This window comes from Melanotaenia boesemani, chromosome 10, assembly GCF_017639745.1.
Source record: "Melanotaenia boesemani isolate fMelBoe1 chromosome 10, fMelBoe1.pri, whole genome shotgun sequence".
Taxonomy (NCBI): Eukaryota; Metazoa; Chordata; class Actinopteri; order Atheriniformes; family Melanotaeniidae; genus Melanotaenia; species Melanotaenia boesemani.
In genome coordinates, this window is record NC_055691.1 from 8,744,594 (window position 1) to 8,768,213 (window position 23,620).

The 23,620-nt window shown below is 40.2% G+C and overlaps 1 protein-coding gene across 2 annotated transcripts in view; it reads right to left on the bottom strand.

Moving 5' to 3' along the window:
* Positions 1-21,949, bottom strand: part of siah1 (siah E3 ubiquitin protein ligase 1) — a 24,699-nt gene extending 2,750 nt beyond the window's left edge. The window contains exons 1-4 of one of the 2 annotated variants that reach the window (XM_041997678.1): positions 21,779-21,949; positions 3,979-4,035; positions 857-1,038; positions 462-758 (exon numbers count right to left, since the gene is read on the bottom strand). In XM_041997678.1, the coding sequence (XP_041853612.1) occupies positions 462-758; positions 857-1,038; positions 3,979-3,988 (489 nt within the window). In that variant the 5' untranslated portion in view covers positions 3,989-4,035; positions 21,779-21,949. Of the gene's footprint in view, positions 1-461; positions 759-856; positions 1,039-3,978; positions 4,036-7,048; positions 7,894-21,778 lie in introns of those variants that run through there. The other variant, XM_041997676.1, reaches the window with a different exon arrangement.
* Between the last annotated feature and the right edge of the window lie 1,671 nt (positions 21,950-23,620).

Here is a 23,620-nt window from a genome sequence, read left to right on the forward strand (position 1 = left end):
ACAAGCTGCTGGACCAGGGAGTGGAAGCAGTTTTTCACACCTTGCTTCTGCATCACTGTGACACGTCGTGTTATTGTTGATCTTAGGTTGCGTTTACCTCATTTTAAGATCTGATAATGACCAGAACTAATTTAATTTAACTCTAAATAAACACGAGCATCAGGTGGTTCATCTTGTTGACCAGCAGAGGGCGCTTGTAAACGTTACCGTTAGCTGTTCAGGCTGGAATAACATCTGGATCACATTGTCATCTGAAAAATGGCTTGCCAGTTCAAGTTTTAACTCTTTCTTTTTCAGAAGCAGCCAGTCTGACGGCAGCATGTAGAGAACAGAGCTCATCTCTGTTTCACCAGGATGACTGACAGCATCGTTTCAATCAAATGATTCTGTGACCCAGGACAGATTGATCATCTCCCAACAGATCCCCTCTGAAGCGCCGTAGGGCTTTACGAGCATCTGACCTGCAGTGTGGTGATGGACTTGTGCTGGTGCATCAGGTGAGGCATGACCGCGTCCAGGGACCCTTGCCACTTGCAGGAGGCCCCGGGGCAGGGGCAGGAGTACGGCCGAAACTCGCACAGCTCCTCATGCTCCGTCTTGTCGGTGTGAGGCAGCGTGACTTCGCAGCCCGACGAGGCGTACTTGCAGGGAAAGAGGACAGAGTTGGCCACCTTCTCCATGGCCAGGTTCCTGATTGAGCCCAGGGGTCCTCTGCAGGTGGGGCAGCAGGTGAGTTTCGGCCGACAGTTGGAGCATACCTGGGATGAAATATATAAATATATATATATATATATTGATATATATATTTTAGACTTCTGTAAGATGGAATAATTGGTCCAGTTGGATCTGTACGTACCAGGTGTCCAGACTGACACTGCAGGATCGGGGGGAGGACATAGTCGAAGCAGACAGGACACTCGAACAGGCTGGCCAGGTCACTGTTGGAGGCTGTGGTGCCAGACAGGGTGGGCACGCGCTGAGAGGGGGGGCACTTGGAAGTTCCTGTGGGCAGCGCGGTGGCGGTCTGGCGACTCATTTCTGGGAAAAACAAGAGAATGCAGCCTGGATTCAGTTTTCTATCCATGTGATGGCTCACATGGGGTCAAAGTAGCAATGTTCTGGTCCAACATCGGCTAAATTAAAAGAAACAAAATGATTTAATCATAATCTTCTCATAATGTGGAGCATAAACTGCAGTTTAGTTTTGTTTGAAATGAAGTTTTATACTGATCTTTACGAGTAGCCTACAGAGGTGAAATGATAAATAGAGAGATGGTAAATGTTGAGCCTTTTCTTTCCTCCTCAGCCACATAGACAAGGCAGTTTATTTGTATAGCAATATTTACATAATTCCTATTATAGTCTGAAATATTTGTATATAACTTGATTGCGTCTCAGTTTGACCTCTTTTGTTCCATTTGCAGTTTTTGGGATTCTGGCAACAATTCTGCTGCAACTGAGTGGGTCCGTAAATCCAGGTTCAAGCCTCTGCACTGGCTTCAGGGGTCAACCACTGTGGGGTCTGAGCATATTTGCAACTTATGCTTAATTTTTCAAGCTCAAAAACAGTTAATTATTATACCAAATATGGGTACGGTAAACATTTCTTTATGTGGTAAATAAAGGAAAAATCAAATGTAAAAAAAAAATCAAAGCAGAGCTGAGTGGGGACAATGTGGAGAGAAGTAAGGGTAGTATGTGTGGGAGAAGAAAAAGATGGTCAGGTAGGGAGACGGCACAGCAGTGTGTTCACAGACAGAAATGAACACCCCCACAAAACGCTGGAAAGATTAAGTCCTCTATGAGGCTCAACAGCAGACCACTGGCGACTGTAATAAGTTTAACATTTTAGTCCATTTCCCTGGTCAGGGAGAGGGAAGGCAAACATGGAGGTACAAACTGGCTGTAGTCAGACACCATTATCCTGCTTGCCTCTAAACACATCTGCTGTGATGGAGACGCAGCCTTAGAAGCTATTAATAGAACTTCTTAGCTGGCTAGCATGCTAGCAGCAGGAGGACCAAATTAGCTCAAGACACAGAGCTAGGCCAAGACCAGGGTCACCGTCAGCTAGCATGCACGACTCAAGTATTCAACCCAGGGTGCTTTCACCGACTGCCCACAAAGTTATGATCCCAACTTCAGAGATGGTTATTTGATGCAGACTGGGAGCATGAGGCTATGAAATTAGCTTAAAACAAACAGACTAAACGGACCCCTGCCATTCCCGGGTGTGGTGATGTGTTTGGGAGAAAATAGAAACCATATAAGCCATCAACCATCAGCTGTGTGTGTGAAAGATGGTTTTAGGTCCTGTGAGTGTGGCAGATGGGACTGCTGCCTCACACCGAGGTGCCAACTTAACCCAGTATGCTGACTGGACTACTGAACAGATTAACCTACTCCAGAACAAAAAAAGGTCAACTGGTGCACAGAAAAGTTTAAGGAGGGCTGATTAACTGGCTTCTCATTGGCTGAGCTGTGTAGGTAACTGGCATGAAAACGCCACCAACATCATGAAGACACGCCGTGCTGGAGTGGCTTTAAGAAGACAGACCTGCTGCATCCTTAATGGAGCCGATTCTAAAAACACTGAGCACAAAATACAGAAAAACCTGCAGCTTGATTGGAGATTGTGACAGGATTTTTTTTCTTTATTTATTTATAGAGCAGAGTTTACAAAAAAGGCAAAATAAAAAAAAAAAATCCTCTTCCCAGGGAACAGTGGGAATTTAATGAAACAGGAAGCAACATCCAAGTTTAAACAGGAAGATTCAGACTGAAGATCAAAGTTCTGATCAGAAATCTGAGGAAATTTTGACTGTCAATGAAATGAAGAGTTACGACGAATATTTAGTTAAGATGATTGTGTTCATTTAATTTACTTTGATAGATCTCTGATTTCTGTCAATCATTTCAAATATTTTCATTCTCACAGTGTTGTTGTTTAGTATTTTTATTTAAAAAATGGCAGATTTGCTAATATTTTCCCTAAAACAAACAAACAAAAAATATGGCAGTGGAAATTCTGATTGGTTGGTGAGTTTGGGAAATCCACCAGACACATGGCTGTAAAAACAAACTATTTCATACCAATGACTAAAGCTCGTCTGTCAAAGAGAATCTCAGCAGGCCACAGCTGCATTGGCTTTTCTACTTTTCTTTGAAATGATAAAACATCTGTCCTGCATACAGCAGCCACATGTTGAAGCATGTACGGCTACAGTGAGTCCAGCACGCCAGAGTGTGGAGGGTGAAACGCTGCATCGCTTGCTCTGCTGGCACATGTGGAGACGAGGAGGTGAGACTGCAGAGATTATAGAAAAAAAAAAAGTAAAACAGAGCAGAAGTGTTTTGTGATGGGAAGGGATGGGACTTTTCCAGACTGAGCTTACAGTTTACAAAAGTTCTGGGGGCCACTTCTCAGGATGTGGACACTGGAAACTACAAGCTGTTCATTAGAAGAGTGACTTCACTTTGCAGCAGAATTATAAACGCAACAGAATGGTGGGAGAAGTCTAACCAGGTAGAGTCAGGTTCAAACATGGCTCCATGTGTCAGGAGGCAGAGGAAGGACAACAAAGAAGAACGATGATGGAGCAGAAAACTGTTTTTCTGTTTTTCAAGTAAAATGAAAGGGGTCAAAACAATGCAAATGTCTCATATTTTAACTTGATGTTGGGATCAATCCTGCTCGACTGTCGAAGATGCAGAATATAAAGACAGCAATCTATGACTCTAAAATCAACTTCAATTTTGGGACCAGATGTGTGAATTCCACATATCAAATCAAAACAAATCAAGTGTCTGTCATAAAGAAAAAGAAAAAAATAGAAATGTTCACGAAATGAGCTCAAACACTTAACTTCTTAAATGATAAGAGAAAGCAGAAAAATCCTTAAAAACACAACAGCCCTGCAGATGAACATGGTCAGAGGTGAATAAAAGAAATGAACTCTTACAGAAACAAGTACTCACCTTCGTCCATAAGATTTCCAAATAAGGCTTTCGACTGCTCTTGAAATGTGTGGACCTCTGAAAAAGACAAAAACAAAAAAACAAAAGGTAAAACAAAAAGCTTTTAAATTCACACCCACAGAGTTCCTACAATAACCATGAAGTCAGGTCAGTGTAATACTCTGCAGCTAATACACCGTCCACCACCAACTGGGTCAGCATGTAGACCGAGCCGGTGGGCCGTATAATTCAGGAAGGACACAGCCCATCTTGTATGTCTGAGTGGACTCGACACTTACTGAAGGCTTTTACAGCACTTTTCTTGCTGCTAATGCAACGTGCAGCCGTCTGAGACCTCTAAAATCATTGATGGATGCTGTGCAGCCTGCCGGCTCCACGATTATTCATTCATATTTCATACAAAACATGAGCTGGATCCATGTTTCTAACTGATTCATCATCACAATATTCTCTACAGAGTCGACCACAAACCTTTTTATGTTTAATTCCAAAATGTCTCATTAGCAAAATATATAATTATATTAACAGTTTTGTTTTATTAAAGTAAATAAATAAAAATCCAAATAAGAATGTTGGGTTGCAACTTTTAACAAAAGGAGTTGAAAAATCTTGTATTTTAGTTTGCAATGATCACAAAGAAAACGTTCCAAGCTCCGCCAGTTCCCCCCCGAGCTCTGCGATTCCTCCCTAGCCCCGCCCGGTTCCTCCCGAGCTCCGCTGGCTCCTCCCCAGCCCCGCCCGGTTCCTCCCGAGTTCCGCCAGTTCCTCCCCAGCTCCCCCCTAGTTCATCCCGAGCCCCTGCCTTTTCCTTTCCAGCCCCACCCGGTTCCTCCCAAGTGAATTGGATGAATGTAGATAATTCATTTAATCCAACTGGACTTTATTTAGACTGATGCCACAGAAATAAAAGTGAATTAATTTGCTACCCATGATGCTTTGTGCCCATCATCTACCTACAGGATTTTGGTTCCTTCCTTTGAAGATTTTTGCTGATCATGAAATATAAAAGAACGAGGTGGAAGTTTAAATTAATTTTAAGTTATTTTTGGCACGCATCAGTGGGAGCATTGTAGTTTTACATTGATGTGAACAGTATTATCAGCATAAAGTGATGAGACTGATGTTACTGATACACGTGGATCCTGTCTCCGTGTTCTTGTGTTATTACTAAAAACCAGGTCCGTGTTACAACGCCAGGATAAGCTTAAAGCCAAAATATGAGCAGAATTAAGTCATTAGTTGTCCATCAAATAAATCTGTTACCCAGTTGCACAATAACTATTTGTCTCATAGGTTATAGTTTGCACTGAATGATGTTACACAGGCATTAAAATACTATGTCAAATTTACCTGATACACTACTCACAAAAAGTAATGATATTCAACTTTTCAGCCAAATTTACAGAAAATGTAAAAAGTTGATGCTACACTCATACTGCATCATGAATGGAGGACTTCAGAATCACGTGATGTTAATACCTTCATCTCAAACTATTTATTGAAACAGAAGTGGTGGATATGTCACAACATAAAATGTCTCAGTGTGTGTGGTCTTGGTCTGATGACGTCTGAATGTGACGAGTATGATGAAGAAGAGTGTTTTACATCGAAGCTGTCGTTGCACCAGAACATTCATTGGTCCTTTCACGGATCTCTTTCTGTGGTTAAATCATCTTGTTAGAGAAGAGCTTGTTATTGCAATAAGTACAGTTGCACATGTGCATTCAAAATCAATAGAAGGTCAAATTAAGTTCACCTGTAAAGGTTTTACTGCATTTTAGATTTACTTTAACTTAGGGATGTACGATATTTATTGGGCCGATAAAATATCAGCTGATATGGGATTTTTTTTTTCTTTTTCTTTTTAATAGTCCAATAGCTACCTTTTTATGATTAAAAAACCCTGATAAATGAATGAAACTTGGGGGTATTTTATTCAGGCAGAGTAGTGGCAAAGACGCGCAGATTATGCACAACATACTAGCAGGCCCCTGGCTTGACCCCATCACTGCCTGACTAATAATGAGCAAGCATGTCTTCACCGGTGTGGTCATATTTCTTGGTCGCAGAAGACGATAACAGAATTACTGTTAAAACTGTTCAACGAGAATTCTGAGAAGGAAAGAAAGCTTCAAGTTTTATCACAACGAATCTAATATCTCACCTGAAAAATCGTCATCGCAGCGAAGTAGTATATGAAGCAGCCGCGTTAGCAGCTAGCAGTGCTAAATTAAAACAACAACAACAACACAGAGTCGAATATTCATTCAGCGGGTGTTTGAGCGCTGTAAAAACTTTTCACATTAAACCCTTCCGAGCCAACGCTTCTTCTCGGATGTGTCCCGCCCTGCCCTCAATGATATCATTGCCACATGCATCCACTGCTTGATCAACAAGAACGGACGCAAGTTTTACCAGACATATGGATGTCCGATGTTAGTCTGGTCCGCATGCTAAGCTTGACGACTCAGTAAACAGTTGTTTTACTTCTGCAGAGCAAAGTTCTCCTATTTTGGTTCTGGTTAAACTGGTGTGAGACTCCAGAACCAGAACGGTGTCTGTCTGAAAGCACTGTAAGCATCACTGTCACTCAGAAATAGGAGACGATTTCAGTGGGAAAAGGAAGGAAAAGATAGATTGAAGAAAGGAGATGGAGGCAAAAACAAGCTAGGTTTCAACACAAACATGCCATTCTTTGCTCTGAACTCGCGGCCCACTCTCCTCTCAGTCAGACTCAGAACACAACATACACTTCAACCCAATGTACACAGCTCAGAGCTTCTTCTGTACTCACCCACACGCAAACTATTCAACACACAGTCTGCCACAACATACACAACACTTTCAGCTGGCTAGGCTCCCTGCACACAAAGTATTAATTCATCGACTCCTCACAAACACCAACAGCTGAACCAAGTGCAGGAAACTGCAATCCTTTACCACACCTTGGTTGCAGCATACAGAGCAGCTGCAAAAACACACCGAGTTGATGACAGGGGAAAAAAAAAGTTCATGTGCTTAAAGAAGTGAGTGAATTTTCTCTTGCGTCACCGTTTTCAGGCTCCTTCACCTTTATTTGTGTGGTCATTCCTTGTGGCTACACATGAGAAGAGTCTGAACAAGGAGTTCCAGGGTGGAGCTTGTAGTGCTACGCTAGCTGGCTTCGATTTCACTTGGACCACAGACATAGACGTAAAGCATTTATGCAGCCCCTCTGTGCCACATTTCTCTGGCCTTTTCCATAGAAACCAAACTGCTGCTCCTCTCAACACACCACAAAACACAGGATCATATTTCGTCCTCCTGCTCCCCCCATTTAGGAAGCATAAGCTCATGAGGGTCCGGGGTAAGTTGTGGTGAAAGAATGAGGGCTGTGTCCACGAACAGGCAAACAGAACCTTAGCAGCAGGAAAAAATAGCAACGCATGAGAGGACGGGACAATAGGAGTACGATGTGTGACTGGAATCCATATGACGACTAAATTTCCCAAGTCCTTCAGAATAAAAACTTTTCTTCCTGCAACAGCCGTCTGTCGTGTGCGAGGTCAACCTGCCGCCCTTATGCCAGACCGTTTAGCCAAGTCATTTCACTTTCTCCAGCACCAGATTATTATCCTTTTGCCATTTCCACCTCCACTTCTCTCCTTGCCAAATCTTCAGGAACTACTTGGCACAAAACTACTGCAGCTTTTTTAACAAGCTCTTCCAAAACAGTTTCCAAAATGGCAGGTTTGCAGCAAAAAAAATAAAAAGCACAATCCTCGCAGTGAGAGGGCGTATGGCGTTGAGGCGTTCCCACAGGAATGATCCTTCACTGATGGGAAAACAAAGCCTTGCTCTCTTGGTTTCCTGGGAGGAAACGGGAGGGAAGAAAGGGAAAGTCAGACGTCAAGTCTTTCCCTCTCTCTCTCTCCGCCGCCTTTGCTTCTATACAACCGGTGTTCTTCGTCCCCTGGAGTGTGGTAGGTGTCGCTGCTGCTGAGCATGTTTTTGCTAAGCCGGCATCCAGTGTCACAAGCTTCCCTAATCTTCCTTTACAAACATCTCCTTCCTCCACACATGTCTGCTTCACTCAGTTTCATTTACCTTCATACCTTTTCTTTCACTGGTTTCCGCTCTGTGCCGGTTCTTTTCCTTGCATGGTTTTGGCTCTGTTAAACCTGCATATTTTGCCCTCTTTCTCCTGGATGAACATATTCTCTCTCTCTTTTTTCCCCCTTTCCTCCCTCCCTCGCCTGGCTCTGTGGTTGTGCAAGTCTCAGATTTCAACCTCGTCTAGCTGCAGGCTGTACCACCAGCTGCCCTCGCCGACACTACGCCTCACTTTCTCACTGTTTTTTTCTTCTCAGCCCGTTCTGCTGGTTCCCCCTCCAACATTTTTCTTTAGTATTAATTTATGGACGAGACTAAATGTTCTCAATCCAAATAATAAAACATGATGGAAGTCGGGGAGTGTGCTGCATATTTTAAGCTCTGGAATGTGTGCTTTTCTTTCTCGGACCATACTAAGAATGTCATGTTCACTCTGTTGCCCCCCCTTACATAAACCAGCTCGTGCACACAAAGCTGACCCAACCAGAAAGAGACCCTAAAGAAAAACCAAATCTCTGCCAGTTGGAATCTTTCAAGAAAACAAAGTGATGACTTTGGCAAAGAAAAACGTGCAGAGGAGAAGGAGATGTTCACATGTTGAAATCCAAACGTGGTTCTCCTGTGATTCAGTCCTGTGTGACTGATACAAACACACACTGATCATGCAGAGGAATTCTGTTAAAGCTCAACCTGGCTGTTTATTTGGACCACAGTCCCTGTCTCTGTATTTGTGCATGGAGGGGAATCAAGCATGTTCAGTGTATGTCCAAAGCTTTGTGAGCTTCCAACTTCCACAGAGTGAGACGTACCTGCGACTACAGCTGAATTCACTGCACTACAACTTAAAGATGAAGCTGTAGATATAAAAATAAATGCTATGGTGCATGAGTGCGATACCAAGGTCCATTTGATCTGGTTAAACATACATCCAATTTTGGTCAGACTAGCGTGTTTATACACTTAAAAAAAAAAAAAGAAGAAGTCTGTTGTGGTCAGACCATCTTGATATTTAAAAAAGTATAAAATCACAAACCAAATAGCAATATTGGTCAGAAAATCTCAATTAGATTTTTTCCCATATTGTTCAAGCCTACAAGAGGCACGTTCCTTCAACTTTTTTTTGTGTGTTTTTCTTTTTACTGGTCAATAAACCCGATTGACACAGCAACACACAACCCACCATAAGACATATTTAATATCAATGACATGCATGGAGAACCTGAAATCTGAGGAGTAATGTTTGCAAATGGAAAGAAATATGGCTTATTTGCCCATCTGGGGTGGTGTTTTTCCATGACACTGTACAGTGTGGTTAAACCAGCATGGCTCTTTCATGCTTTGTTTTCACCCTTTAGCGTGGGCAGGATCAGATGTTTATCATTACTGGGTTGTGAAGATGCAGCAACACAAAGACAACTCAACCTTTCTCAGTGTGCTTCTTTTATATTGATTTAGTTTCATTATTATTCAATGCAACATTAAGGGTAAAGCAGAGTGCTTACTGCAATGAATCAAACAGGTTGTCCCATCACAATGACAAGTACTTTTCATTTAAAATGCACTTTTATAGAGTGTATGGCTTCAACTTAAAGTCATAATCTAAAATCTGTAAAGCAGAAGAAAGTTGCAGCTGAAGCACATCAACTAAGTAAAAGTACTACATGATAGATGACAATATTTGGCAAAGTAAATAACAAATTTATATTTACTGGCCATTTTATACCCATCTTCCCATCAAGGATTCACATGGAAACAGGATTTCCAGTGTCACGAACCTTCAATGGTTACACTACATCTGCTCACATTATGACCAGACAATCCAGACAATGCCGTCCAACATTAAGCTGGACAGAAGATGTGTGTTCAAAGACATCCCACTGTGACAACTGTGAACTATAAAACAGCACTGGAGACATTAGGCCATTCCCAAAGTGTGTTATTAAAGGGGCAGGCCAGGAGATGCAACAATGAGCCATCTGGACCAGGCAGCAGTTCATCACCAGTGACCCAAACACTTCAACACCTACAGCCAGGGGAGGGGAGGGACAGACGGTGGGAGGGGGGAGACATTTACATCTTAAACATCCTTTTCCAATGCAGATATTTTGTCAGTGCACTGAGATTAAGTCCAAACCAGTGAGTTTTATTTGAATCCAGGCGGGAGGGTTGACAGGGAGAGGTTGAGTAAAGCAGGAGCTCTCATTTCCATATGAAACATCACCTGCTGTCCTTTTCTTTTATTGTGTGTTGGAAGTAGCCGACATGAAAGCAGTCATATCTCAGATTGTATTGTGAGAAATAATATTCACACTCATCTCTGGTATTAACCTGTTAAACTCTAGGGTTTTTGGAGGTGTGGTTCACCTGAACAACTACCCAAATTAAATCTACAATAACTCCACAATTATTATCAATGTATAGCTAAAGGCTCATTTATGCTCGACGCAGGAGACGGATATGCAGATGGACGGACAGTTTTTTTCCGTTTTATGCGTCAGTTACATGCATAATTTTGTCCGTTTTCATAGAGCTTAGCTAGCCGCTGCTTGGCGTGGAAGACGGAGCAATACCACCAGAAATCGCGGGTCTCATATCAGAATAGCTGATATGAGACCAGGGAAAAAAACAAACCAGACAAGAAGAAGAGAATCGGGAGGGGAACAAAAAAAAGCAGAAGAATGAAGACGAGGACAACTGTAGAAATTGCGAAAGTTGTCTCAAACAATGAAAATATCATTTAAGTGTAAGGTATCATTTGAAAGCACGCGAGATGTAGAATTTCAACAAACTTTATTTACACTCAAGAGCCGCAGGAAATCAACAAGATGGGTGAATGGTTGCATAACGTTGGCGCAGCTTTGCTACTATGGACGAGAATGCTGTGAATTTTGGTTGAATATTTTGAATATTTTTTTTTACTGAAAACAAGCCAGAAAAGGTAAGGAAATAAAAATCTATTGCTTTTGGTAAGAACAGTTTTGGAGTTTGGTGACGTACTGTGTGATAAGCATGCAATCTGATGTGCTATTAGGCCTGTCACGATAACAAATTTAGCTGTACGATAAATTTTCTCAGAAATTATCGCGATAAACGATAATATTGCGCAGAGCGCTAATGTGTCATTTTGAGACCATTCTCAACTAATATAGTGACATATGCCGTAATAATGCAAGTACACATTTTCAAAGGTCAATAAACTAAATAAATAAAAGCGCCTTTTTCACTGTTGCATCTTCAAATAAACTCCAGACAAGTAGACAAGCATGCCGGTTTTAATGACGAACCAAACTTCAGCACTTTACATCGAACAAAAACCCGTGTTCTTCTTCTGCTCTTCAAAATCTACTGCTTGTGAAACAAAGTCATTCTGCCCTCTGTTGGCCTTATAAGTAACTACAACCCAGCAGTTAGCTGGGATACCACATTCACATACGCCGGGACACCGGCCCAAAAGTTATGCGGCCCACTGGGAATCCTCCCAAACCTCTCGATTAGCCGGCATTGCTCTTAATGTGTATTTTGCCATATATGGTAGTATATAGGCTGATTCTATTTGCGTAATGTGCCTGCGGATTACAGGGGTTATTACGGTAGACCAGGAAGTGGGGGCTTTGTACTGACGTCGTAAGCTAGAATGTGTGTGTTCTGCTTACATGTGGGAAGCAGCGAAACAATGAAAGAGGAGATGCTTGCATCTATTATTTACATATTTCAGCATGAGAATCGGAGGTTTAGCGCGAGAGCGTGAGAAGCCACTTAAATACGCAAGTCTCACGGCCATTGCGTGTTGGCAGCCGTGCAAAACAAATGCGGCTTACCGGCTCGTGCTGCAACATGCTGCAGTCAAGTGTGACACTAGAGAGATCACTCCGCAAGAAACCAGAGAGTTTAGTCGAAATACTCCATAGTGAAACCTATTGTCATACACAGTCTATGGTAAAGGGGGGACGAAAAAAAATTATCGCGGCCGGCAAACTTATCGTGCTCTTATTTTCTTATCGTTCAATTAATTGACTTATTGCTTATCGCGACAGGCCTATGTGCTATATATACATATATACATACATATATATATATATATATATATATATATATATATATATATATATATATATATATATATATATATATATTAGATTAGACTTTATTATCTCACAGTGGAGAAATTCACTTGTTACAGCAGCTCTTGTTATAGAATAAAGTACAGAGAGGCAAAATAAGGTGAACATGCATCACAGCAAGAAAGTGCAATAGAAATTATTTACAAGTCTAAGAAAAGCAAAAATATGTACCGTTATAATATAAAGATATATATATATATATATATATATATATATATATATATATATATATATATATATATATATATACATATATATATATATATATACATACACACACACACACTACATCCATACATAAAATAAAATAAAATATAACAACAACCTCACAGACTATATACATATTTACATGGTGATGGTGGGATATAAAGAATATGATGACATTGATAATGGGGGGTATTGCACAGTAAAATATAAATAAATATTACACAATATTATGACTATACAGACAAGTTGTACAGTCTGACAGCAGTGGGGATGAAGGACCTGCGGTAGCGCTCCCTCCTACACTGAGGGTGTCTCAGTCTGCTGCTGAAGGAGCTGCTCAGCCCCCCCACAGTCTGGTGCAGTGGGTGAGAGGTGTTGTCCATGATGGATGTGAGCTTGGCCAACATCCTCCTCTCACCCACCTCTTCCACAGAGTCCAGCCCGCAGCCCAGGACAGAGCTGGCCCTCCTGACCAGCTTGTTCAGTCTCTTCCTGTCCCGGTCGGTGCTGCTCGCTCCCCAGCAGACAACGGCGTAGAGGACAGCAGAGGCTACCACAGAGTCATAAAATGTCCTTAGCAGAGGCCTGCATACTCCAAAGGACCTCAGTCTCCTCAGGAGGTGGAGGCGACTCTGGCCCTTCTTGTACAAGGCGTCTGTGTGGTGTGACCACTCCAGTTTATTGTTGAGGTGAACACCCAGGTACTTGAAACTGTCCACCCGGTCAATCTCCTTCCCCTGGATGTTCACCGGTGTGTGGGGTAGTGTCCTTCTCCGGAAGTCAATCACCATCTCCATGGTCTTACTGGTGTTTAAGCACAGGTGGTTGCGCTCACACCAGTCCACAAAGTCCCTGATGACTGACCGGTACTCCAGCTCGTTCCCCTCAGACACACAGCCCACAATGGCTGAGTCGTCAGAGAACTTCTGGAGATGACAGCTGCTGGTGTTATAGGTGAAGTCCGAGGTGTAAAGGGTGAAGAGGAACGGTGAGAGCACTGTTCCCTGAGGGGCCCCCGTGCTGCAGACTACCACCTCAGACACACAGTTCTGCAGACGCACGTACTGTGGCCGGTTGGTGAGGTAGTCGATGGTCCACGCCGCTAGCTTTCCATCCACACCAGCTCCTTCCAGCTTCCCCCGCAGCAGCACCGGCTGGATGGTGTTAAACGCACTGGAGAAGTCAAAAAACATGACTCTCACGACGCTCCCAGCGGTCTCCAGGTGAGCCAGCGCCCTGTGCAGTAGGTAGATGACAGCATCATCCACCCTGATGTTTGGCCTGTAGGCAAACTGCAGCGGGTCCATCGCGGTGCACACCACGGAGCGGAGGTGACCGAGGATGAGCCTCTCCATGGTCTTCATCAGGTGGGAGGTCAATATATATATATATACACACACACACACACATTATATATATATATGTATATGTGTATATATATGTATATATGTATGTATATGTGTATATGTATGTATATGTGTATATATATGTATATATGTATATATATGTATATATGTATGTATATGTATGTATATATATATATATATATATATATATATGTATATGTATGTAAATGTATATATATGTATATATATATATATATATATATATATATATATATATATATATATATATATATATATATATATATATATATATATATGTGTGTGTGTGTATATATATATATATATATATATGTGTGTGTGTGTGTATACACACACACACACACAACTGTGGTGCCCCTCTGGCGTCAGTGAGATTTCAAGTGTCCAGGTGTCGTTGTGGTCGGTAATGTCGGTCATCGGGGTGTTTGCAAAGCGTGTGCAGCGAGCGGAGTTCAAACACACACTTTGAGCTGTCCTATTAAAAATACACCTGTGTGCTTATCTATTGTTCTTCAGAGTCACCTGCTGAGATGATTTTAAAGCTACAAGAAGCATTTGAAATTATTCAGCTCAATTTTAATTCTTTAAAGTTATTTGAGAAAAGAACTAATCTGTTTCCAGCTCAACAACCATCTCCATGGTGATAATATCTCTCACAAAACCACCAGGAGTGACAACTGAAGGTAAACAGTATTTTAATTTGACGATTTGATTAAGTATTTTATTTGTAATAATCAGATCAATATTTTATAAAATCTAGACCTTAAAAAGAGTCTCATTTGTGCCCCCCTTTTTCTGGTCAGTCCTCCTGTCTGGCCCCCCATCAAAACTGTTCTAGACCCGCCCCTGAAGTATAAAAACTTTCTACCACCAGCCAGCTACTATGTTAAAGGCTGCTGTGATATGCAAAGGTTAGCTTTGTGTTTGTTTTGAGACTGACGTGTGCTGCTTGGCGAATATCTTTTTATGCTTGGTATCATATGAAAGTGCAGATCTGATCTGTTGATTCTGTAGAAATTGGAGTTAATTCTGTGGTTCTGCGCCACAAATTGGTCGTTGTGTGGGAATACTGTAACACAAAAACACACATCACCCTCAGACACACAGAACGGTGTTTTTTTATCTATAGCGTTCCCATCCTCTTCCCAGCTGGAAAAACAACAAAAGGAAAAATGCTCCCAAACAGCTTGTTACCATGGAGAAGCCACAAAGAGCAGATGAGGGCAAAGGCAACCCCATCCTGAAGTCAAACCACATGCACCGTGGATACACAACCACACGTTGACACAAACACCAGAGAGAATGATAAAGAAAGCCGGGACTCCCTTTGGCGTTAGTGACACAGCTAGAATTACTTCACAGTGGCTCACGTCTGTCTCTAACACACACAGAAACACACAAACACCCTCCCTCCAACATCAGCCTACGCACGAACAGCTGAAATTGTTGTGAAGACGAGCTGATCGAGGCAAACTGAGACTTTCACTGTAACACTCAAAACATGCAGGGTTTTAGCTCCAGATATGATTTAACTTAAATAAAAAAGCTGTCCTGCGTTGTTCCATGTCACATCGTACACACATGAACGCATGGTCAGGTGACAGCTGGAGCAGAACAAGAGGTGCTCAGTTCAGATGGACCACATCAAAAATAAGAAGTTTTCATTTCAAATGAATTAAAACTTCTTAAGTTCAAAAGAATTTAAATCAAATGCAAATTAAGAAATGTAAGATCAAATATCTCAGATACAATGTCTAAATCATTTTTTTTTTTTTTTTTTGCAGGTTACACACCATAAAGTATATTATTAAACATTTATAGACCAACAAGTTAAACCTTTTTGAAAATGTTTTTTTTTTTAATGAAAAACAACTTCAGCAAAGGCACAGTGGAAACAAAAAGGATATTTACAGACAACCGTTATTACATGTGGTGTAAGACTGCAGGAGTATAATTGGGATGTGTAATAATAATAAAACTGAAATAAGCACATGATAGGTCATTATGGAAAAAGGACACTGAATGCATCACATCGCGGCAACTGCTGTTTCACTGGAACATCTTACGTTTAGGGGTGGGACTCTATTAAAAAATTAATCTAATTACAGGCTATGTAATTACTCTCAATTATTTGCATTTTAATCGAATAACAATTTCCCCCAAAAAGCTAAATTCTTTTAATTTAAATGGATTTTAAAGAATGTCTGAATCAAATAATACAGACATTAATATTGTAAACTCAAGCTCTAGTTATACAGAAAAATTTATTTAATTGTATTTCAATTCCAAACAGAAGAAAGAGAAATAGAAAATATCGCTAGGCCAAAATGAACAGACCTCAAGTTAAAAAGTCATTTTAAGCACTTTAACTAGCAGCTCCAGCTGTTCTCTGATAAAGAGTCTAGAATATTTTACAGAACTTTTAACTTTTTTAATGTTTTCCTCTTTATTAATAGACATTAATATGTGACGATAAGCCAGGATCAGCAGGAGCAGCTTTGCAACGTTTCATGTTCAGTCTGGTCCTGTAGCAGAGATGAACGCGTTCTGCTCGACTGCAGCTGAGCGCTAATGAACGGGGGAGGGGCGGAAGCGCTGCTTATCGAGAAGACATAAACATGCTTTTACGTCGTTTTCCCAAAAGTCTCCAGTATCACCAGAAAGTCGCTAGATTTATCGCTAGTTGCTTCTTTGAAATAGTCACTAGATGGGTCTGAAAACTCGCTAAATACAGCGGCAAAATAGCTAAATTAGCGACACTGATTTAGCCGAGCTCTGTCATGTGTCTCAATTTAATCGGTGTACCAAAAACCGGATGCTATGCTTTGCTGGCATGTGTTATTAGCACTGAAGTTTTTGTGCAATCAGAGCCGAAAAAAAAGCATGACATTGTTCCACGTTATACTTCAGTGTAAACAGTACGTAGCCCTGAAGTAACACACATGCACAGAGGAAAACAGAATGTCACGCAATGCGTAGCATTACCATTCACACTGAAGTCGCTTCAACACAGATCTGATTTAGGAGTACATGTGAAAGAACTGAACTGAGCTGCAGTTTGAACAGTCTTTGAGCCACTAAGTAAACAGAGCCTTAGTCACCAAGAAACTTAATCCTAGCTGAGGACAGAAATCAAATTATTAGAACCCATGGGCACAAATGACAACATAGGTGTAATAAAGACCATATCCAACTAACCACATCCTGATCAAAGAAAGATCAAGTATCTAGTGCCTATACCAGAACTAGAGGAGCTCATTAAATGTTACGAGACAACTTCATGAAAATAAACGATTCTTCTTTGAGACTTTAATCTACAAGGAAAGACTCAGATTTGAATAAACAGAAGCACATTTGTAAATAGGTTGTACAATAAAAAACTTCTTTCAGTTCCATCTCCATTCTAACCAGTGATGATTTTAATATAATAAAATTAAAAAGGCACCCCACCCATTTAAGCTGACTCTAAGGAGTATTTCAACAAGCTGTAAATAGTCCAACATCAGCCTCAGTTTCTTCAACATTTTCAGTCCACACCACGAAGCTGAAAGCTGAAAACAGCGCTCTACTCATGGACAATGTTTGAGGTGCAAAAGTCAGTGGCCTCCCAAACTGTATTCTTTTACAGTCCAAAGGTGTGAATCCTACGACTATAGATCCGTGTGCAGCTTCTTCAGGAGAACACGGATGGGATAGTGGGTGTTTCCATCCACTATCCCATCCAGTTCATCGTTTTGGAAACAATCCATAGCATCACACTGTTGTTGAAGCTTTCCAGTGAGTGACTACTTAAAAACCTGATAGTAGGGATGGGCGTATCAATACTTCAATATCTGCTAGTCAAAATTGTGAATTAGATCCTTTAAAGTAACCCATGTGCTAATAAAAATAAATGATTAATTCAGTTAGTTTATTTCACGCTAAAAAAAAAACATACTTTTAAAGTAAACAGTATCAGTATCTTTATCGATTAGATGGAAAAAAAGAATAAATTTATGTCATCATACCAACAATGTTTGTATGACGAGTCCTTATGTGACACTATCCAATACAGCACTTTGATGGCGTAACGCCGTTTAGAGGCCATGAAATAAAGCCACTAAAACATGCTTAAAACCAGCATTTAAAAAATATTGCAAAAGTTCGACAAAGTATGAATTAAAAAGACATTTAAAAAACTAATGGAAACATGTACAACAAAAAGAAGACTAAGGATGAGAAAGAAACTGACTTACTCGTCTAAAAAAAAGCATAAAAGAAAGCATCTTTATTCATGCCTGATTTTTTTTGTCTATAAACTGTTATTTTTCTTAAGGTGTTGGTGTATTTTTACATTACAATTAGGATATCATTGTAGCAAAAAACAAACCCTGATAAAGAAGCTGCTAACAGTAAATGCTGTAAGTGTAAAACATATACACAGTAACAATAGCAATAAAAGTAATAAATAATAATATATGGTGAGTATTATAAACAACAGTACTATGCATGTACAAACAATTGTAAAAGTTGTGCATGTAGTAATACTGTAGTAGTCTCAGGGTTGGGGAGCGTTTTGTTGCAACATGAATAGTCTTAAATAAAAGGTCCACCATTATAATATCACCTTGGTGGAGTTTCCAGGATAAATAAATCAAATACTGTAAAGATAACTGGTAGAATTACCCTGTGAAAAACAAACCAAAAAAACACACAGAGGACACCAGCTCCTTACCATTACCAGTTCACTGAAAAGGCCAAATACCAGGAAAACCAGCAGGAGCAGAGAAAGAAGAGAAAGAGAAATTAAAACATGGAGGAATGTGAGAACGGGAGCAAATCTTTGCAGATGCCGTGCTGTGGGTCCAAATAATGCATCCACAATTAAATGGACCCTTCTGTTATGTAACTGAAGCATACCATAAAAGCAGCAGTTGGATTAAGGGCTCTATATAGATGTTACTACATGTGTGCAAGGACTTTTTTTTTGTATATAGCCGGATCATACAAACATGACAGCAAAACACCAAGAACAGAAGGTGCCATCACTTTTGGCATGAGGTTGGTGTTTAAGGTCAAAGCATGGCTACCATATATTCGCCATCACTGTAAGTTTATGGAAGCATATAGATATCCATCCATATCCATAGTGAAGGATTTTGTGCATTAAATCAATACAGATCATTGCATAAACCCAAACAGTGCACAGCTCAGAGATCAAATACTAGATGGTTGAACATTAACTCGGAGGCAGACCCAACATAAACCGATTTCATCACAAAGATGATGAAGCCCCAAGGGTGAACTGCACTATCCTCATTATTTAGCAAAAGATATAGCAACATTAACCTGTTTGTGTTTGTATGCAGGCAGAGAGAAGGGAGGGCTTGGACCTGTTTTAGACACAGGGTCAAACCCAAAAGATGAATCATGGCGTATGAACATTATTTTTAGTATTTTTTATGATACACAGATTTTTCCGGCCAGCGTGCATAAAGCCAAACTCAGCTGTAAAGGGATGCCGAGTCCCATAAGCACAAGTTATGAAATGTGGGATGCTGCAGGGCAACGACGGCTCTGAGAATATCACCATTCCATCAAACAAGTCAGAAACACTGAGTTTTAAGGTTGGAAAGTTTCATATTTGAAAGAAGAAATGGGACCAAACCTTACTCTAAATCAATGCAATGAAGCTTGCATGCTTACTGTGTGGTGCTGAGGTATAGACATATAACATTAACAGCAGCTTCACTTTATTCCACTGCAGCTAAGCATTAATAGTTTGCAGATAAACACATGGTTTTCTTAGCATTTCATTGCATTCGGATGTCACCACCATGTCTAAACAGTAAATTATGTATTTTCACCACAATGCATCAGCAATCTGAAAATAACTGACTCTGCATGACACACTCACTTCCAAGCATTGAGGATGGCCAACCATCAGTACAGGTGCCAGCCATCAGCGATGAACAATAACACCACATATCTGCCCAAACACCCAAAAAGTTCATATGTGCAACACAATTTTTAAAATTAGCATTTCAAGAACTACATAGTGGAAAGATTCAGAAGGTGTGAGCTCTGTCGCCTTAATGTAGGGTGTCAGTTGGCTTCAGACACCGCAACACAAAACTTAAAAAAAAGGTGCAATCTGTTGCACTCTAGTAGCAGGAACCAAAACTTTTCATTTCAGCAGCTTGTGAGGTTCTTCTTCGTGGAAAGCCAAAGCAGTATCAACTGACCTTTTTCCAATCTTTAAAAGGGATTTTTTTTTTTTTTTTGCTAAATAAAGTCATTTGTTCAAAAGTTTATATCAATGTAAAACAGTAGTGGACTAAGGAAGAGACTGGAGTCATTTACAGACAGCATTAATGACTTTGTTTATCTGTTATGCACACATTAGTCAATTTTCCATTAATGTTCCTCACTTCACATTCTGACAGGCCTGTTAAAGTGATGGAAAGAGCCACCGTACACATACATTTACAATTTGCATGCGACACCACAAAGAGCAGTGTGACAGTCCATACAAGGTTTTCTCACATCAACAAGTCACATCACAGAAACAATTCACATGTGATAGCCCAGCATGCACAGGTTAAAACATAGCAGAAGTGGATGGAAAATGTAGGTTTTCTACATGTTTTTAGCTTGTTAATCAGTCAGTGTTACACATCCGAGGTTTTAGTTGCACTCAACAGTGTTAACTGTGCATTTATGCCTTTTAAATGCTCATTTTGTATTGAATCAATACTTAGCTTTACAGGTTTGCAATGTTACCCTTGGATAAAGCATTTTGTTGTAAAGTTCCCTACTGCAAGTTACTTGGCTTTTCATAAAGGCTACTAACTGTGCTCTTTGCAACGAATTTCACAGGCTCAATTTCAATAAAACTCCCTGAAATCAACTAGAATGTTACACATCCTTAATATACGTATATATATATATATATATATAGTATTTATATATATATATACTTAATATACACGTTACTACCAAAAACACTAAATATACAGAAATAGAAGTAGTTAGAAAACTACCCCCAAACTTTACAAGTCTCCATAGCCAATAAATATTCCAGACCCAGTCTATGCGTCTTGTCATGTAGCACATAAATAGTTGAATCCAACGAATTTATGATCATCACCAACTTACTGCTCATCTGTCATAATGCAAATTATTCACGTTATCGGCAGCAATGATCGGCCTGAACAGACACCTTGAAACCACAATGAAAACAAATATGATGTGTACTAGAGTTCCTGCAGCGTCAGACTATCACACCGGCTGTTTTGTTTACAATCTAATACTTTACCAATCTACAGCTATCCACGCACACAACCATGCCCACTATTAAAGCAGATCACAGCCTTTTCATAAACAAAAAACATTCATAGTAGGCAGACGTGTACCCTGTTCTGTTTATAGACAGGTCAAACAAACGCACGCAGTCACTGGGGATCTGACTGCTGCCACGGTTGCTACTTTGGGGTAAACATTACTTATCACTTCCACCACACATACAAAAAAGAAAATGTTATTTCTATACATCAAAAAATACCATTGTGGTTTTACTTAGCCTGTTCTGAAAGAGATCTGGCCTGGCAATGCACACAACAGCGTAGCAATCGAACAGTAACCGTTACAGACATACGGGGCCTGGTTCTGCCGTAAAGCAGCACCCCACGGCTTACTAGCTAGCTCAATCGGTGATTTGTCAGCTAGCGAGAGTAAGATAAATCTGAGAAACCGATACCTTTAATCTTTCGAGCACTGTTGAACAAATGCAAATGACAGCGTCTGCTAACAATGCTTTTGTATCGACTGTCCATAAAAAATGGAGCTTTCAAATACACAAATCAATTCAGAGACAAGGGATAACTAGCTTCTTGGCAACCGCAGCTAGCTAACACCTAGCATTAGCACGGCGCTAATGAGGGAAGCTAACGTATGCTGTTGTTTTCGCTACACTCGAAAATCTGCTGTTTCACTTGTCGGGGAGCAGCCGCTTACCTCGGGAGAAATATCCTTCAGTTCACGACGGAAAAATGCGTGCGTGTGTGGTGCAGTGATGGACGCAGGATGTCTCTTTTTTTCGTCTTTCATTCGGCTGCTCGATGTACACATTGGCACCGCTCCTGACACGGAGACCAGACACCAGGCGTTAAGTACCAGCCGGAGCGCGCGCAGTTGTTGAAGTTTGTCTCGGGAGCGCGCGCTGCGCGAATTGCAACTTATGCGTAAATCTCCGTTTTAATTGCAGTGACAGCGCATTTATTTAACATTTGTATTGTATTCTAACTAATTACACCTTTACAAAGAGAAACTGTCTTTGGTTTAACTGTACTTTACTTTAAATGTAATTAAAAATTAAACAAATAATTCAGGAAGCATTTATAATACCAAACTAAACGAACCAATATAATTCTAATACTTCACAACATGTGTAAAAAATTATTATTATTTGCACAAAATCTACAGATTTAAAACATAACATAATTTGATGCCAAGTGTTTACTTCATAAAACTTCCCTCCTAGCTTTTTGGACCACCTTTTTCCTTTTGAACTGCTATAATTCGTGGTTTCATAGATTAACGAAGGTGTTGGAAACATTCCTCAGAGATTTTGCTCCATATGCGACAACTTCATTTCTCCTAGGGGAAGAATAAAGTCATCTATCTATCTATCTATCTATCTATCTATCTATCTATCTATCTATCTATCTATCTATCTATCTATCTATCTATCTATCTATCTATCTATCTATCTATCTATCTATCTATATTGTATAGTCCTTAGTACTATATAACTATATGCATTTTTCCATACACAGGTGTAATTCAGCTTTAAAATACACCTGGGCTTAAAACAGTGTACTGAATCAGATTATATATAATCAATCATAATTTGTTTGTTTTCCAAATATGGTTCATTTTTCATTGCTGAATTCGCTCAACATTCTTTATAGGGAACAGGTCAGGAATGTAGGCAGGCCAGTCCAGTGTCTGTGCCCTCTTCTTTCTCAGCCATGATGATGTAATGTAGCAGAATGTGGTTTTGCATTGTCTCATTTAAAATGCATGGACATCCCTGAAAGAGATGGTCCATCCCAGATGCCTCTGAGCCCAGAGAAGTCGACACTGCCTCTAGAAATCTGCGTCAGGTTAACATGTGGCTTTTTTCTACTGAGTAAAAACTGAAGTGACATTTGTGAGGCTTAAGTTAGCTCCCTTGTCCTTAACGCACTGAAATCCTCCAGATTCCTTTGATGGCTGAGCCTTTCATGGAGGCTGTTTTTGTACCATATCACAGTTACATATTAACATCACCTGACTGAAACACTGTGAAAAACTGTGTGGAAAACTCATGTATTTGTTTTCCAAGTCATTACTGGTCCTAAATTGTTCCAGTTTAAGTGTTTCTTGTTGTGTGCTGCAGGCCTGAAAATAATGGAATAGATAAAAATGAACATATTAAACAAAGCTGATGAGACAAAACATGAAATATCAAAGTTAACCTCCTGACTACCAGTAGTTCAAATTTGTCCTCTGTGGAGGACATTTGTAAACCTGAATATCTCCTTCCTGCTGCATGCTATTAAACCAACTCATTTTGATCTCTAAAGAGGACATTCAGGGCTTTTGAATGGTACCACATTTATAGGGGTGGGGCTTTGGGAACTTACTGTTTCTCTTGAAGGAAAATGGCATCCATTACCACAATCGCATTTTATGCAAAGAAGAAAAGGCTGTGCATAATACTTTTTTTGTGCAAATGTATTTTATGAACCTCTTACAAGCACATTAAATCATTTTCTAAATTAATATAACAATATTTTACAACAATATTTAAAC